The sequence below is a fragment of the Ambystoma mexicanum genome, chromosome 6p, assembly GCF_040938575.1.
Source record: "Ambystoma mexicanum isolate Mex_15411 chromosome 6p, UKY_AmexF1_1, whole genome shotgun sequence".
In the NCBI taxonomy this organism is placed as follows: domain Eukaryota; kingdom Metazoa; phylum Chordata; class Amphibia; order Caudata; family Ambystomatidae; genus Ambystoma; species Ambystoma mexicanum.
The window spans coordinates 381489506-381507270 of NC_090935.1; the positions used below are offsets into that span (position 1 = coordinate 381489506).

The window sequence follows — 17765 nt, forward strand, 5'->3', positions numbered from 1 at the left end:
TCCCCTCCCTGCCGTATTCCTGCCTCCCACGCTTTCTCTCTGCCTGCATTTGCCTGCATTTGCCTAGCTCCAGCTTCCCCCAAATGCGCCTGATACTGCCCCTCAAACCTTGAGGCGCACTTTTACATGCTAGAACCCTTCTTTCCTTGCCTCCCTATTCCTCGCTGGCTCGCCCTATCGTAATTGACTTACCCTCACTCTTAATTGGGCTAACGTATGCCTAATGTAGCCCCGTACCATGAGCTGTGGCTTTGCTAGACTATGCATTTGCCCTTAATCTGACATTCATGCATCTGTATGCCTAATGTAGACACCCCATACCACGAGGCCTGGCTCTGCTTGACTGTCCCTTCAAGAGCATGTAATGTTTGCATCTATTGGCACTTTGAAGATTGTCATCTCACACTTACTGTAACTAGAGCCCTGATACCTCAGAGTTTGGTGTGCTGCTATAAATGCTAAAATAAAATACAACTGGCAAGACTTTTTTAATCCAAATTATTGCCTACCTTCCAGTATAACAAAAGCATTCGTCCTTCTGGGTTCCACACAATTTCCCTCCAAACATCAGGTTTTCTTTGCGGAGCTGAAACAGTCCAAATATTACAATCCATTAATTGGGAAGTGTATTTATGTATGTATGACCATGCAAGCAGACTTCTGTGCAAATATACTTTAATTAAAATCAATTAACACCAACAATGTGTAGGTGACACATTGGGCCTCATTACATGTTATGCGGTAAGGGATTACCGGCACCGGTAAGGGCACCGATGCCGGTAATCCCTTACCGCCCTACTACGAGGTCCCTCAGCGGGTCCCGTCCTTAACGTGTGGTCAGACCACACGTTAAGGACGGGACCCGCTGAGGGACTTCAGGGCAAATAACAGTACTGTTATTTGCTCCTTCCCCATTCCCATTGAGCCCTATGGGAGCTCAAATGAATGGGAATGGTAATTTGCATGGGGACTTACCGGGTCCTCCAGGGTCGGAATGACCCGGTAAATCCCCATACCACCTACCCGGACCCAGATGGTGGTAGGGGGTAGACATGGTGCTAATAGTGCCATGGTTACCTCCTACCGTGTAATGAGGCCCATTCTAATAATGCATGGTTCAAATCTATCCTTCGGTTTGATTTTAAAGCGTATTTATTTATTTTATTGTGATACGGTTACAAAACCTTTCCTATTAATACACACTATAAAACATCTAATAATCTTTAAAATATTATCACATTATATCATTAAATACTCAATTGGTCAATATTCGTATGATACAGCAAACCTCAAATCATTTAATTCAAGAAAAAAATCATCTTATATGTACTATATGCACATCCTCAATAATGACGTAACACAAATATTCCTAAAACCAAATGCACAACCCGAGGCCACAACACTGATATCCAATAAAATCCATATACAAACTGTTCTCTCAACATTGCCAAAATGTCCTTGATAAAGTAAAATAATGCAATTATGACAGATTGTCATTCATCAATAAACAACAATTGCCACAACCTATCTGCTTGGTCAGTCAACTGGTCTTGTACAAACTGCGCCAACTAGCGTGCCTAGGTAAAACAGTAAATGGACATACAAGGATAAAGTGCGTCCATGTTTCTTTAGTCTGATGGCATAGTCGACATACACTGTCCTTCTATGCTATCCCTCTACGTGGTGCCATTATGTCTAGGGTACATTACAGATTAAACCGAAATCTAAGATAGGTCAATCGAATCACTCCATCTGTAAATATATTCAGATAATCGTGTATCATATTTATTTTTCTTATAGTGTATTTGCAGTACTAATACATTTTATAATTCCTTATTTGTTCATCCTGTCTGGACCAATCACATAACTGTACCTTCAGTTTCACCCTCTTTGGGTTATGGGTCATGTCTTCACATGTTTGCCTATTTCCTCTAAAACCTCTAGGCATTCCTTTAAGTGGTTTTTCAAAATGGCAGAACTACCATCGCAACAGATGCAATTGAAATCGCTGTATAGAGATTCAGTAGGGGGATTTAAAATGTTTTGAAAGGCCATTAACTGTTATGAAAGGCCTCCAATGTATTCAATGAGTTACCCCTTGGTAGGTTTACAAACCGTACAATAGTGCTGGAATAATTTTCCCTTTATGAAAACTTACACAAGGGCATAGTGTGAAAGCACAAAATGTTACATAGATTTTATGCAGTTGAGCTGCCAAGGGAAAGGTTTTCGTTCGCAACCTTTCGTAAATTAGCTTGTGCCGCATTGATGAACACAAAGAGAACCCTAAACATACAACGTGATCAGATATACATATTGGTAACCCATTAGGTACCACTTGTATTTGCACATACTTCTACCCTTCTTACTAACCATGATGGAAGATTTTCCTGCATTTAGAAGTGTCCATTTTTTCCTAATCCTTCAAGAGCTTGATTTGAGCGAGAAAGCCCAACAGGTGTCCGGTCAAAGACTGTGATATCAGCAGCAAAATCAAGCTCTCCAATTGTTAGATTCCCTATTTTTTGGGGGGAAATATTTTGTACAATCCAATACTTTGAATATGTCTACCAGATATGAATCAAAGAGCTGCAGAGCTAATCATAAGCAGGGCTGTTTCAGGCCAAGGGTAGTGGAAACCTCCCTGGTAACATTACCAGACATGTTGACCCTTACTTGTATGGATATTTCCATTAAAGCACATTTAGAATGTACTTTTCTTACAATTGTCTAAAAACATGTATTCTTACCCTTACATCTGATGCATACAATTGGGTTTAGCTACATTTTGGAGGTAGAAACAGAAGATGCAGTTTCCGCCCATGGAAATCTAAATACACATGAAGTTGAATAATCAGAATTACATTTCATATTGTTGCTGAGGAAGAGGCCAAATAGGCTTTAACTTGCTGAAATTCCCTGCATCCAGGTAATTAGGAAGGTGAGGAGTGTTGTGGTAGTGGCCACCTGACACGGAGATGCAGAACATCCGGACCCATTTAGGATTACAGAATGATCCCTGGGCACGATTAGCCAAACTCTATTTCAATCATTGCTGCCCCAGATATTCTGAATGGGCAGAATCCATCAATTAAGAGAAGGAGGGAGGGGTGGTGACTGGCCACACTGTATCCTGGATAGCGAATTGCCCAACCATTCTGCTATCCGCTTCAATGGTAAATGTATTCATTTGGAGTGATAAATGTTTAAGAGGTGGCAAAGGACAAGTTGATTGACTGCAGTGTGGTGACTAGTTCCTTCCGTTATGGTTTCTCACCACCTTACATCATCAGGTTCCTTCCAACCTTTCAACCTCTATAAGACCTCCATAAGACTTGTGCCATAAACAGGATGCTAGATGCAAACATGATCCTAGAAGGATACTCAAGTTTATTCACAGCAGACAAATGTGTAGGGAATGTGCATGGGGTCTTGACCATTCCGTGCTTCTTGAATGAATGGTCTAATGTGGCGATTTTGGTTCGGGTAACCGCATTCCCTCTCTTACCTCTTCTACCCAAGTTGGTCCATAACTTTGAGACACACAAAGGTCAAGATAGTTCAGAGAGTCTTTCAAAAGCAGAAAAGATTTTGTTTTGGCAAGATATCAGGTGAGGTTCCCCATGCACTCTCACAGCGGAGGATCCTGCTACTGCACCTCTCCACACAATAGATGATCTAGGTCATGTGGCCTTTCAGGTCATTAACAAAATACCTATCAGTGTCTCAATATTATCTGGTAAATATTCAGCCTGAAAGAACTGCAAAAATTAAATTAAGAAAACTTGATATTTTATAGGAGACCTGTATACAGTGTGATGCAGCCTAGACCAGGTTGCTGCATTTTTGTTTTCTTTTACTGATGATCTCTGTTGCACTTGTGCAGATTCTGAAACGTCCATAATTGCCAAATTCAAACAGAAACCATGTTGCAATCTCCCTCCAGGGAAGCACCCAAAACTCAGACCCAATTCACAGCAGAACTGAGACTCACCCATACCTTGCACACGTCAGAAAACAGTTAAAAGAATTGCCCTTCAGGAGCCATCTAACTAATGAAATATAGGAATGCATTTGTAGCTTGAAGCACTCTTCATGACCACACACATCCATAGACAACAACAACTAGATCGAGGAGTCTCTTATCTCACCATAAATACCAGGATTGCAAATAATGTATGTTTGCCAAAATAGAGATTGAAGTATGAATCACACAAATCCTTTTGTATATACAAGTGGTCTAATCATGCATCCTTTGCATACCTTAGCTCAATCCTAGGTGATCAAATATTCTTTATTACATAAATCAATTTTGAAGATGTGAAAGAGCTATTCAAAATGAATTATTTGCTTGAAATGTGTCCAGTTATGAATGAAGATAGTATTCTCCTTACAATGGCCCAAATAATTCTGGTACTTGTACAATGACAACTGTGTATAGCATGGTGACCTCTTTAGTAGTCGCCAATCAACTATTTCCTGCATAATGCAATTATACCCTCGCTAAGTATGCAATGTCTCAATTTCAATCAATACACATATGTTAGAGCGTGGGACTTAATGATGGGAAACAGTCAATATTTGGCCTATGTAGATGATTTAGCAGCTCTCCAAGTGCCAGGATAAGTGTTGTGTTTGCACACCTACTCGATCTAATATAAAGCGTCCTTACACAGACAATTGTTGCTGATATAGACTTTGCGATTGTATATCACTACAACACCCCTGCCCTGCCTCTGCTAGTGCATGCACAACAACAATCTAAATAAATATAATGTGATTAACAAAATAATAATACAATAAAAAGGATACCTTGTCCATATAGGCACACACAGGACTTATGATAATCGTGATAGTAAAAAGGATAAAAAACATCAAGGGTCCGCAGAGGCAAACCCTGGAGACTGCTGGTTTATGGTCTGCTCGGGTAGCTTGATCAATTCTGGCGTGGTCTGTAGAATCTAGCTCACAGGACAACCCACTACAGACAGAAAGTAACAGAATCTAGCATTCAAAGATGAGTAGGAAAATGGCAACTTACAGGAACTGGTAAGGTGAATTGAAAATATGACCTACAGATGAGGAGTGGGGTCGGACCAAGACAACAACCGCCCCTTCTCTGTTACAGGGGAGGGAGGTGAGGCAGGTAGTGTGGATTCGAGAGATTAGGTGACATCCAACACCAATGTCAAGGAGCAGGCGGAGGATGGAGTGCCTAGGGAAGGGAAGAGGTTGTTGAGGCAGGGAAGTGAATGTAATGGGAAGAGACGGTCTCAAAATGCGGGACAATCAGGGACCCACAAGAATAGGAAGTCTTTGAGCAGGAGGGCAAGGTATTCACAATGAAGTCAAGATTGGCACATGGAAGCTGGAAGGAGATTCGCGGGAAGACGGATTCAGGAGTACTGGGATGGGTGATTGAATAAAAAGCAAAAGGGACCACGTTAATGTGGTAATTCAGACCACACAGGGGATTTGTTTTTTTGTTCTGTCTTGGGCGATGAGGGGGAATGGGTAAAGGGAGAGGGGAACAGGGTTGGGGTTTTAACAAAGTTGTTTTTTGTTTGGTTGGCAGAAAACAGACACAGGCCTGGTTGATGGTGGGATTGTCCTCTGTCCTCTGTCCTGCCTTAGACTCCCCAGATTCCCTCCACACAGACCAACAGAGGGGAAATAGTCAATGCTAAATACATATCAATTGACGGATGAGAAAGAGGTTTCTGAGTAAAAAGTAGCATAACAGCAATACTTCCAAACTAACAGGGCCTCAGTAGAATCAAAACAGGCACTATGGGAGACGTACAAGGCTGTAATAAGTGTTAAAGCAACATCACTCCTCATCAAAAGGAAGAGAGAGGGAGACGTTATGAGGAGGCAGAAGCCTAAGTGATGCACCATGAGGGAAAATGGTAGGAAAATGAGAAGGAATTCCTCCGGGAGTTTAAAAAAAGCAAAGGAGAGGTTAGAATCAGGGCGTTGGAGAGGACCAACATAGAGTGGTGGCATAAGGGGGCGTGCTGCATACATATATGTGTGTACATGCATCTTGAAACATTGTCAAAGCCATAATGTCACACACTCCTGTATAAACTGCCACTTAATAATGACTATTGAAATGATATTTGTATTATTCCCGGCCGAAACTGTATGTAGTAAACTTTTGTTTTTCTTACTACTCAGGCAATTGTATTGCACATTGGATTGATTTTTTACAAAACAGGGTTTTGGGCCTACCTCTACACCTGGGACTGGGAGGCTTAAGGCGACACAATACCGTATAGATTAAGCTAAAAGGAGTTGCAATGGCATGGGAGCATGGGGGGCTAAGTCCCTCTGGCCAAATAATAGTCATTGATCCAAACAGAGGGAAAAAGTAGGAGGTTAACAGGCCCTAAAAGGTGACCATAGACACCTCAAAAATAGGCATTCCGTTTTAACAAAACTAACAAGAAAAAAGGGACGCAGAAAACATCTTTTTAAATGTTAATTCAGTTCACACATTGGAGAGCTCCGGGTCCTTTCTGAAGATGAAGCCATCTAAGTTTACAGTGAAGAATTTAAATAGAACAATTCCCATTTATTGCTGGATCCTTATTTAGATACTTTAAGAACCATCTATATCTCGGATGGCACAAGGGCTTTCACATCTGGGGAAGCAAACTATCTGGCTGGAGGTGGTCAGCTGGAGTGTCATTACACAAAAGGGACTCCCTCTTGCAAGTGACAACGATGATCATCCATTTAGCATCCAATGAGAGTCAGTCTATTTCAAAAGGCATGTTCCTCTTGAGTCGATCTGCCATTTGGGATAAGCCCCAGCAATCTCTAAGCACTACATGCTTTACTTTGGGTCTATATTCGATTCCCCTTTTGGCTAAACCACAATGATTAATGCTTTGGCTTAAACCTCAGAGGGTATTGACAGATGATACTGGATGAATAAGTTTTGCAGCAAACAATGAAAAGGAGGGGTGGGGGATGTGAACATAAGTATTAGTTTCCTTCAATAACGACTCTTGTACACGCAACCCATACGTGCGCCCCTTCTTCTATACAATCCACATGCCTTCCCTGCTCTCTAGAGTAAGTTTGCCTGAGTGATGTATTGGACAAGAAAGAAAAGGCAGGGTGAGTTTTTCTGAGGAGGTAGAAGTGGAAAGGGTGCAACAAATTAAATTAGCTGAATCCTCTCCCAGAATGAAGATCAACAGCAGCACAATACATCTGATGCCCAATAAGTGTACCAGAAGTGGTAAAGGAACTCTCAACATATCCCCAAAGAATACTGACAAAATAAAAGAGACTGGACACTATTTTAGTTAGGACAAGGTCATAGGGTACTTGATGGACAGTAGAGCTGCCTTTCCGTACTGCAGACAGATAAGCAATTAAGAGTTACAGAATAGTCTTCAACCATGCTCTGAAGAGGCAGTCGAGATAATCCGCCCAGTAATTAGGGGCACACAATCCAGCAACAGTAGAGGAAGACCCACCACACAGTCTCAAAAAGGTGATGGTAGGAATTACTGGAACATTTTCTCTCTCTTTAAACATATTTCCAAGGCCTGCTTAGAAAAAGAAAGCTGCACTCTTCCCTTGTGTGAAAACTGCTGAAAGGTGAAACAATGGTGCACACACCCATCTCACCGAAGGGCAGGGGCGTTGCTAGGGGGGGCTAAGGGGGCTATAGCCCCTGATATTTTGGTTGTAGCCCCGGATAGAATCTCAGGAGCTACAGCCAAAAGACTAGCTAGCCCAGAGTCCTGACAGTTCCGACATTAGCGTAGCCCCGGGTCTTTTCCAGACCTAGCAACTCCCCTGCCGAAGGGCCCCTGACCCGGCAATGCTAAAGTTAATCATACAAGTTTCAAGGGAGAAATGATATTTGTTATGGATCTTGTTCTTTGATGAGGTAGAAATGCTACACCCCAGACGGTGTTATTGTGATCTATTCATAGAGTGCTGCAGGCAAACATGGATCATCAGGCATAGAGTGGAGTATAATGTGATGAAGAGTGGGACTAGTAATGTGCTAAGTTACTGTGCTTCACACTTGGCTGCGTATGGCGAGGGTCAATCCACTTTCTTCCAGTCGTAATAAATCAGTGGTTCAAATAGTAGTTCCTCAAATCAGTCTACCACTAGTCTACAACATTTTGTTTTGATATCTGATTCTATTACATTTATTATCCATTAGCACCCTGGAAGGGGGTGCTGGCCAATCAGGATGCTCAGAACGTGGCTGTATTGTCTGGTACAAGTTCTGAGCAGCTTGGTGCCGCTAGCCAGTACCCCTTTCCCCACCCCCCCTTTACCTCTTAGTACCCATTAATGCTAATGGCGATATAAACCTCTGCGGCGGACCGGTCCTTAAGTTCGCTCGGACACTTAACTTGGGCGACTGCCCATTACCGAAATGGTCGACAAGCCACCTTGGGTCATGTTGCAGCATTAGTTCCGAAGTTGGGGTCTTCATCCATTCCTTTTGACCTGTTCCTTGGTTGGCAGGCCTCACCTGTTGGCATGGCTTGCCTGCTCTGGGTGCTTCTGTGACCTCCCATGGCTTCCGCTTCTACTCTGCTTGCCGCCTCCTTCTCAGTGCCACATAAAGCACCCACTTCATTATCCTCGCTGCAGCCTCTGGCCCCTCACACCCTGTGCTGGATCCTTGTTTCCTGGCCCATGAGGGATCCATTTGCACCATCGTTGGAGTCTGTTATTTATGTCTCCTGCTCCCAGCACTCTGAATGTACAATCTGGCCTGCCTTCCCCTATCATTCCAATTAGTATCACTTGGCACCTCCTCTATACACCTATTGTCTTGTATTACTGATGACTATAAACTGCTGTGTGTGTGTGGGGGGGTTGGGGGGATTACCAGGCAGTAATGGCACAATGAGGCCCTTCCAATGCCCTTCATTCCCTGAACCCTTTATCTTGGCCCAGCCTTTTCTGCCTGGTACATTTCTCCACCTCAGGAGCTACTGCTAAAATAACTCCCAAACCATGTAAGTACAATACTTTCATGTGGTGGATCTGGTAATTGAGAAGGAGGAAAGGAAAGACTGGCCTCTAGTGCAGGGATATTGCATAAGTATGACTGGAGAGATGTAGTGCTTTCTGTTCCTGACTCTTCGACTCGGATGGGACCACCGGGTAAGCCCAAGACAGCAACCCACCATGGTTTCTTTGGTTACCTACTACCAATGTTGGATGTTTCCCACCTAGTACTTCTTTACAAGACCCGCCCACGTCTTCATTCTAACAGCCTCAAATATCACTCTTAAGTCATGAAGTACGTTCCCTTTTTTGCCAATTCTGTATTGTTCAGCCGAGCAAATTATTTTGCATCTAAAGGGAGGTGAAGTAAAAGACAACACGTGCTGCATGGCCTTACAGCAGCTGCAATATGTTTTACTATGTGTTCTCGTCTCTTGTGCTCTAGCAGCTTGGCAATTTCTATGACGTCATTGGGAAGACATCTATGTTGGTTTGGCTAAGAGGCAGCACATCCACCACCACACCCAATGCCAGGGCAGCTCTGCCTGTGCCCACACTACGGCTCATTCCCAAGGTTTCTGAGGTGCTGGGAGCATATTTCTCAGTGACTATTTTGACATCCAGCCTCTCTTCACAACTACTCACACACATGAAGATACCGCCCCTCTTTCATGCCCGGACACTGAGCATTGTAACATAGATATTCCTGGAACACAGGCTAAATGAAATGCATTAGTAAAAAGCACTCACGGGCTTCTTTGGTGGTGTGCATCTTCTCAGAACTCCATTCACTCCACTTCCAGAAGTGCTCCAGGGCCGCGCATCGTACACGGAAACGGTACGTGCTAAAGGGGTGCAGGTTATCCACAGATGCCCTGTACAGGGTTCCGTGCTGTCCGCTCAGTGTGCTGTTCCTCTGTTAAGAAATAAACACAATACTCATCAATGCAGGATTTACAAAAGTTGATTTAGGTTCAAAAGAAAGACCGATTTGTTTTTTTTGTTTTTTAACACCATGGTTACCAGTTTTTCGTTGACAAAAACAAAGCACCATAAGATCCTGTTGGTGGTTTCAGCTTGTTTTTAACAACTATTTTAAAATTCAAATAAAAAAACAAATCTGGTTGAATTTGCCAAGCCAACAGTTTTGGCGTTTCCATTTGGATACTGTTAACACAATTCTAGTGCTGTACTGAATTGGCTCAGACAACATTTGAAGTCCTATATAATGCGCTTTACATTGGTAAACTGTTACCACAATATAGACCTATAAAAGGAACTACACATATATATTTTAATTTGTGAACAGCTATTCTGTATTTTAGTTGGCATATTGATTTTGAAAGCGGCCTGTCATATTTTAATTTACATCATATTTTGAGTAGTCAACTATCAACAATGAGGTCAGGGCAATCCTAAGGTGTTTCTATTGATCTAATGACAGACCAACTTTGGGCAAAGGTCATGCGGATACGGTTTGACTCAGGATTTTCTGGTGCATTATAATTCATAGAAATGCACTGCAAATAAGGAAAGGTACTTTCATAATTTGGCATTATTCAAATGGATACACATTAGTTTAGCAACAGGACATAAGTTGAGAAGAACTACAAATACTAAATTGCCTAAATATTTTTATAATATTATTTGTCTCCCATTGATGACCTATTTAATCAAAAACATGAAGAGAAAGGAATCTTTTGACAGAAAATTGTTACAAATTACTGTATGTACGTTGTCGAATGAATAAATACACTATTGATTTAGTAAGTTCTGTATAATATTTGGCATGAAGAGAGACATTTCCCAGATAGTGTGAAACTTGCTGAGAATAGTAAACCAGCCTTTTACAAGTTGTTGTCCGGTAGATACCAATGGAATGGGCTGTAGCTCATTTATAAAGACTGAACTTCAGAATCCACCGCAAATGAGGATATGAAACATTACAAAACAAGTGGTATCCGTTTGGTTAAATACCATATAGTTTTAAGCCATCCCAGGAAGGTCTTTGTGAATGTAAAGTGCCAATTTCGCTCCTCAACAGCACGTGAGTGGCATACCTCTGAAGGCTGGGCTGATCTGATAAAAGGTTTTGAAACCGGTTTCAGGAGAGGGTGGCATGCTCCAAGGAAGAGAATCGCAGAAAGAGCCTTTGTTCCCAGAGCAGCAGGACACTGGAGAAGCTGTGCAAGCATGGGAATTCTAGTTCAGTAGAGAGGTCTGTCACCACTTTGGATCCGCCCTGCATGCTCAGCTAAGCAACTCCAAAACTCCAACTCCAAAGCAACTCCCCTGCAAGCAAGACACCCTAAGCATTGCTAAAACAAAGAGCGAATCTTCGTCTAGGGAGAAATCCTCTTGGAGCGTTTCTTTTTCCTACTTTCCTCTCAGATTTCTATGGAACACCTTTTCTTCTTGCTTTATTTTTAAACTGGTCCTGAATTTTGAGAGGCAATTAAAGCCTCCTGCTTCACTCCTTGTCCTTTTGCTCATTCTTATCGGGGAAACAGATCAGTCCACAAGACTATCAGTACTGAGGGACTTGACTATGTCTCTCTTCGTGAATTTCTTTTATTGCTACAACCGCACACATCACCTTGAAGTGAAGTGCATTATGCCTGTATTTTTTTCTGGAATGGCTTGTTTACTTTTGCAATGTGTCTATGACGAGCTGGTTGCAGCAATCTACTGTTTTGCTATTTTTACTCATGCACTTTTGTATTTATCTTGAATGGTTACTAAATGTGGTTCGACCCTAAGGTGGCTGTGCCATGAGATTTTTGCGTGTCCTTTGGCCATATTTTCCTTTGGCCTTCCTTCTTCCTGCTTTCTCAGGTCAGGAAATGCATATATAGAATGCTCAGTCTTGATGAAAGCTGCTGCTTTCCAGCAAAGCAGAAGTTTGTGTGTGTGCCTTGATGTGAGGGGATGTGTTGCGTTATATTGAGATGCCACTTTTAACCTGGGGAGTTCCTTCCCACACCCAATCAAGGAGCCCTAAAACACCTGCTTAGGTTTTTTAGCACTGGCCTTACTGAAGACTTATAAAGAGCTGCATACATCTTCCCCCTCTGCCCACAGTGAGCCAAGAACCAGGCAGGGGTATAAAAAGAATATATATTTATTTGAATTATAAGCTTAAAGAAGAATAATTTTCTCCAATCACAGCCACCACCACCTTTGTGGTATAAAACACAGCTTCAATTACACACCACACTTTTCTACATATACTTTTGTCACACAAACAAGGAACACAGGCTAAATAAACTGGTCAAAAATCTTTTCCCATGAATCCCGTTGCATGTCAAATTTCAATAATAATAATAATAATATGGCACACTGCTAGGACATAATCTTCGACACTACTGGCTGAGAGGTTTCATATCAAAACACAAGCACAACCTTCGAGACTTGCTATATGGGGTCCCCTGAACACTCAAAAGCTAGAAATTTAAATAACAGATTTGTAAAAATGCATATGGCAAATTAGACTTCACCAAAATTTAGCTACGGAATAGACACAGGGCTAATTGAAAAACAAGACATTCATCACACGTTCAATTATGGGTACATGAGGTCTCACTTAAAGCACTTCTCCTCCAGCCCCAAAAACCCAAGCAACAATGACATGCAGCACCCTTCTGTTCAAAGGCCAGGCGTGGGGAGAATTTAGAAGTTTGGTTTTTCTGACCCCCCCTCGTTTAAAGCCTGTGTTGGGGAAGTTGGGCAGTAAAATGGGCAAAGTTATGTATTTTGTTTTTTCAGACCCCACCCATCACTTCAAGACCTGTTTTGGGGAAGTTGGGCAGTTTAGAATGTTCTTTTGTGGGGCCAAGGACACCCCCTTGGTTAGATACAATGTTGGAAGAGTGGTGACAATTGGAAAGTTCATTTTTAAGATAAAATTACCTTTTATTTGAAACAAGTTTTGCTAAGGGGTTCAATTGGGAATTTTCATTCTCCTTCTCCTTAGAGATGTTGGGGGTGAACAGGAAAATCAAGGCACTCCAATTATTTTAATTGACTATCTTGTATCTTCCCACTAGAAGAGAGGGTCAACATTTCTATTTCTTCTAAGCTCCCCCCTGCATCAATCTATTTGGGAGTTAATTAAATATACAGTCCAATATGCTAAGGCTCTACACAATTTTCACCCCACACACTAATAGAAAAGAATCCACTTTGAAAGGGATTGGGTGGATTAAATAGACCCCCCACACTGACATTTTGTTGGACTATCTACTTACATTTGGAAATCTCTGTACTCTGCACTCATGGAACCTGAGCAGGGCTTCACTCTTAGGGAAACAGTATTCTGGCCAGCACTTCAGTCCAATGGAATTCCACAGCAAATATCGTGCTATGGTTCCAGGGAAACATCACAGCCACTGTGTTCTAGTCTCCCCAGCACTCGGCAGGTTCAGCAGTCTTCCAATATTGCCCACAGATGCAACTTCAGCAGATCTCCTTTAGTGATTTTGGGCAGCTGATGTTGGCAAACTGTTTTAGCAGGTTCCCCTCTCTCCTAGTGCATCTACTGTATATACCAGTAATGACACAATCAATATTTCAATATTGGGCAGTGTCAATCAAGAATTCTCAACATTTGATTGGTCCTTTACTCATCTCCCCACCCTAGAAGTCCAGTCCCCGCCGACAGATAGGTTCCAGGGGTGGTGACATTTAAATTATGAAAAGGGAGGAGGGGAACCCATCACTAAATTTACCATCCGGATTTTTCCACATGTGACAGAAAATGTCACAACATGCCAAATCTTTGTATTTTATATATAACTGTCACCATATATATATATTCTTGGATTCCTCTCATCGTGGCAGATCTTTTCAAACCTGTCACATTCCGAAATCGTACTGCACTAATGAGTGGCAGTTCTTTGTTCATCTGCCCACCAACTGATATTTACATTATCAGAACTGGCTCATCCTAACCTTTGAAATAACATAAATGAGCTCAGTGTGACCCATGGTTCCAGAATTATTAAAGAAAAATGGCATCTGCCATATTAACCATGATTCCCGATGAGGCCTAATGGTTTCATTTCCTCAACCTATCACCCTAATTTCCTTGAAATCATGTGGTACAGGCCGGCATGGCGCTGTGCTGAAGTTTACATTATCCTGTAATTTAATCCATTAGCAACCTGGGTGAGGGAGCCAGCCAATCAGTTGGCTAGGAACGCGGGCTGGCTCTACTGTCCCAGCTCTGGCCGCCATGCAAATGGAAAAGGGGCTCCATATGGAGCCTTGCCTTCCTATTCCATGGTGGCCATATTGGTACAGTATTTTCTCTCTGTGACCGGGACGCCGCAAGGCATCCCATTCACGGAAACAAAATACTTTTCATTTAAAAAAATTAGCACCCGCGTAGCATGCTACACAGGTGCTAATGGCGATATGCCACTTGGTTCATGGGCCCACCCTGTGGCTAACGGCCCACCACCATTGTTAAGGGACCCTCATTTCGCTAGGCCATATTGCCTCATGTTCTTTGCGACTGAGAGACTGCCAAGATCCTTCTTGTGCAGCAGATGTCTCACCTCTGCCCTCTGACATTATGGGCCCCCTCTTCTCATTTTAATTCAACCACAGCTCAGATTTAAAAGTTTATTTTGTTCTTAACACTGTACCCACCCAGGTCAGCTCTGGAAATTCCTGATGTGCATGACATCAAAGATGCAACCAATGAGTCAAACAGACCTGGAAGGGATTTCACTTGTGCATCTGCCCAGAGACACTACACAGGTTCCTGGGCTAAACCAAACTTATATGTGGCTTTTTTAAAACAATTATTTCCAATAGTAACATTCACTTTTGTCAGAGGCAGCCTTTAGCCATAGAATTTCTACTGGTCAGGGTTCAAGCCGCATTGGGATCCTGTGGATTTCTTATTCATTTACACATAGCAGTTTTTTTCAATAGAATACTGAAAGAAAAAGGCTATTTATGTTCGTTACTCCCATCACACAGTTCCATTAACATGAAGAGTTTTTGTGTTAAAAGTGGCCCTTCTCATTTCCCATAATGACAGTACTGTGTTGGAAAGTAGGTCCTAGTCACTGCAAATGAAATTACTTGACAGTCACAGTTTTCATAATTGCGTTTCAAAGACACTGCATTTGAATGTGTGACACTTTCAATGTAAAAGGGCTGATGTTTATTTTTTTTCTTCCCAAGGTTCCTTGGCCAGAAAACACACACTTTTGGCATTCATTAGTCCTCTTCACTGTATTTAAAGTTAAGACTAGCTTATAGATTCCAGTGTGTCTTTTTAGTTGCACAGGCAAAACTTGCAGCAGAGGCCTAGTTTTGTCTTCCTGTTCACATCATCTTGGGGCTGAGTTTAAACCATAGAGCTGCATCTGTCTGGTCTCAGTACACATCCTGGTGACTGATTGTCTGTTGCTGGACAGATGTGGTAGCCAGTGGTTATCCATGATTGGATAGCCACAGCATGTTTGAACTGTGCATAGATCCTTATAATGGATGGGCTTTGGCATGCTCCCAGTGCAAATTATAGATACAATGATGGCTCCTGCAGCCATTTGACAAGTCGTTGGAGCAAAGCACTCTAAAAGGAAGAGCAGCCTACTGCCAACAATGACCCAAAGACTCCTGAACCTGACTAAAAGTCACTCCAGTGGTATCCAGAGTAAGCCCTGATCCAAGAAGGCATTCCATTGGTGCTTCGACCCCTGAACTGGTGGAAACAACCAGTCTCGTAACCTGCTCAAGAATCTGCACTTTCTGAGCCTTCGGACCAACCTGTGGACTGACCAGCTCCTGCCCAGGCTACCTCGATACAACACCAGTTGCCATTCCGAATGCATCCTTTAAACTTGGAGGATCTTCAGCTTGTGTAATATACTTGCTCACACATTTTAGCCTTCTTGCATCAACAGAAGCTGTGCTGGCCCTGCTCCTTTGTCCACCTACCAAAGATCCCCTGTCGCTGCCCGACTGTGGTGAATTCCCATTGCAACTCGCCTTCATCACTTCCTAAAGGTATCCTATGGGGGTCTGTCCCACAGAAGTCTTCACCTTTCTTTGTTTGGGTGTTCTACTGGTAGCTGCGTGCAACCGATTTCTAAGTAGTGCAACCGAGGGAAACTAAATCCCAATGCCGAAAAGTGACCTCTACACTCGCGACCCCTGGAACTTCCTCGATGGGGCCAAGCACAGAATACTGTGTCCCCAATGGAACCTCTGCAGTGGTCACTGGAGAAATCGGACTCAGGTGGGAAAGTTATCACACCTGTTTCTGTCCCCTGTGTCCTTCAAAGAATTACATGTCCTGTCCCTATATCACTCTTTCCTTACTTTGGTCGGTGAAAGCCTAGTCAAGGATTCCTTCCTAAAACTATCCCAAGGACTGGGATTGAGAGAATTTACTTTCCTAAATTATATCTACTTTTTTGACTCTTGTTGATCATAAGCACTGGCAAAACCTACCTGTGAAGTATATATATTGGAACTGGTGACTTCTGGGCACAAGGTCCCAAAACAACTTAATGTTGGACTTCATAAGAGTTAGGGAAGCTGTTATATGATTATCTTAAAGTGTTTTTCTATGTCTAATGCATCATAGTACTCACCTGTGTTACACTGGTTATTGAATCATATGCTATTCTATTTCTCCTAAGTGTGCATGTTTATGGCTGCTTTATAGTGTTGGTGTAACACTATTGGACTGGAGGCTTTACTTGCTCAATGTGTATTTTAAAGGTCTAAAAATCTATTGTATATTTCTATACCTATCTGTAACTGGAATTGTTTGTGTTACTCTGTGTGGCTCACTGTAGCTCCAGAGCACTGTCACATCCTTCCTGAGGCTAAGCCTTTCAACTCTGCTACCTAAATGGATTGGGTTGGAATAAACTCTGAGAGTTTATTCCCCTGTTCACCCGAATAGGGTGGCCTACCAAAATCCTACCGCTAGGGCTGATTTTGGAAATCTATCTTAACACAGATTCAGCAATAAATGTAGTGGGAAATCCCCCATTGCGTTAGTTATTTGTTGGCTCAACAGTGCCATTCAACATCCCCTTCCACGGGGTTGAAGACATCTGATCCCAGGAGGGAGACAGACATTTTCCCAAACATCCCAGGGGCACAAAAGGGCCATCTGCTGGGAAGAACTTTGCAGCCTGCCTCCACTGAGGACCAAGAGACCAGGACACCTGAGTACTGTCACAAGGAAGGATGAACAGAGCATTCAAATCAAGTACCAGTTTGGATACAATAGCTTTAGTTGGAGCAAGGCTGGGGATTGAAATATTAAAAATGTACTTCATGGTGATTCATGTTCTCTTAGTCCAAGCTCTCCCTACTTCACAACTGGTTGGGTAAGCCTGCATTCGCAGGCGGGCCAGAAAAAGCTGGTTGCAAAAGATAGCTGCTTTCACTTTAAGAAAATTGAAGGTGCAGGACCTACGTCACACGTGCGTCCCTCCACGCACCTGGCACACACCTTTCCCCTACGAAGCCAACATTCCACACCCAGTTCCTGGATACCACCGATGGTGGTAGATTTTAAGTATATGCTTACTATAGGGGATGGCTGGGTGGGTGTTGTGAAGGATGGAGAGCCTGGACTAAGCGAGCCTGAATTACAATGAAGGTAATTTTTCATTTCTTTCGACCTGGCTCTCGCTCCTTCCCAACTGGTGGGACCAGACTAAAAAGCCTTAAAATAAGTAAGGGTTGAGGAGACCGCATATACGGAATTCAAGCTAACAAGTTGCGGA

General features: G+C 42.6%; 1 protein-coding gene across 3 annotated transcripts in view; it reads right to left on the minus strand.

Annotated features, from left to right (window-relative positions):
- The window catches only part of LIFR (LIF receptor subunit alpha), a 624070-nt gene that overhangs the window by 91031 nt on the left and 515274 nt on the right, over positions 1–17765 (minus strand). For all 3 annotated transcript variants that reach the window (XM_069627155.1, XM_069627156.1, XM_069627157.1), the window contains exons 12-13: positions 9751–9916; positions 510–586 (exon numbers count right to left, since the gene is read on the minus strand). In XM_069627155.1, the coding sequence (XP_069483256.1) occupies positions 510–586; positions 9751–9916 (243 nt within the window). The remainder of the gene's footprint in view (positions 1–509; positions 587–9750; positions 9917–17765) is intronic.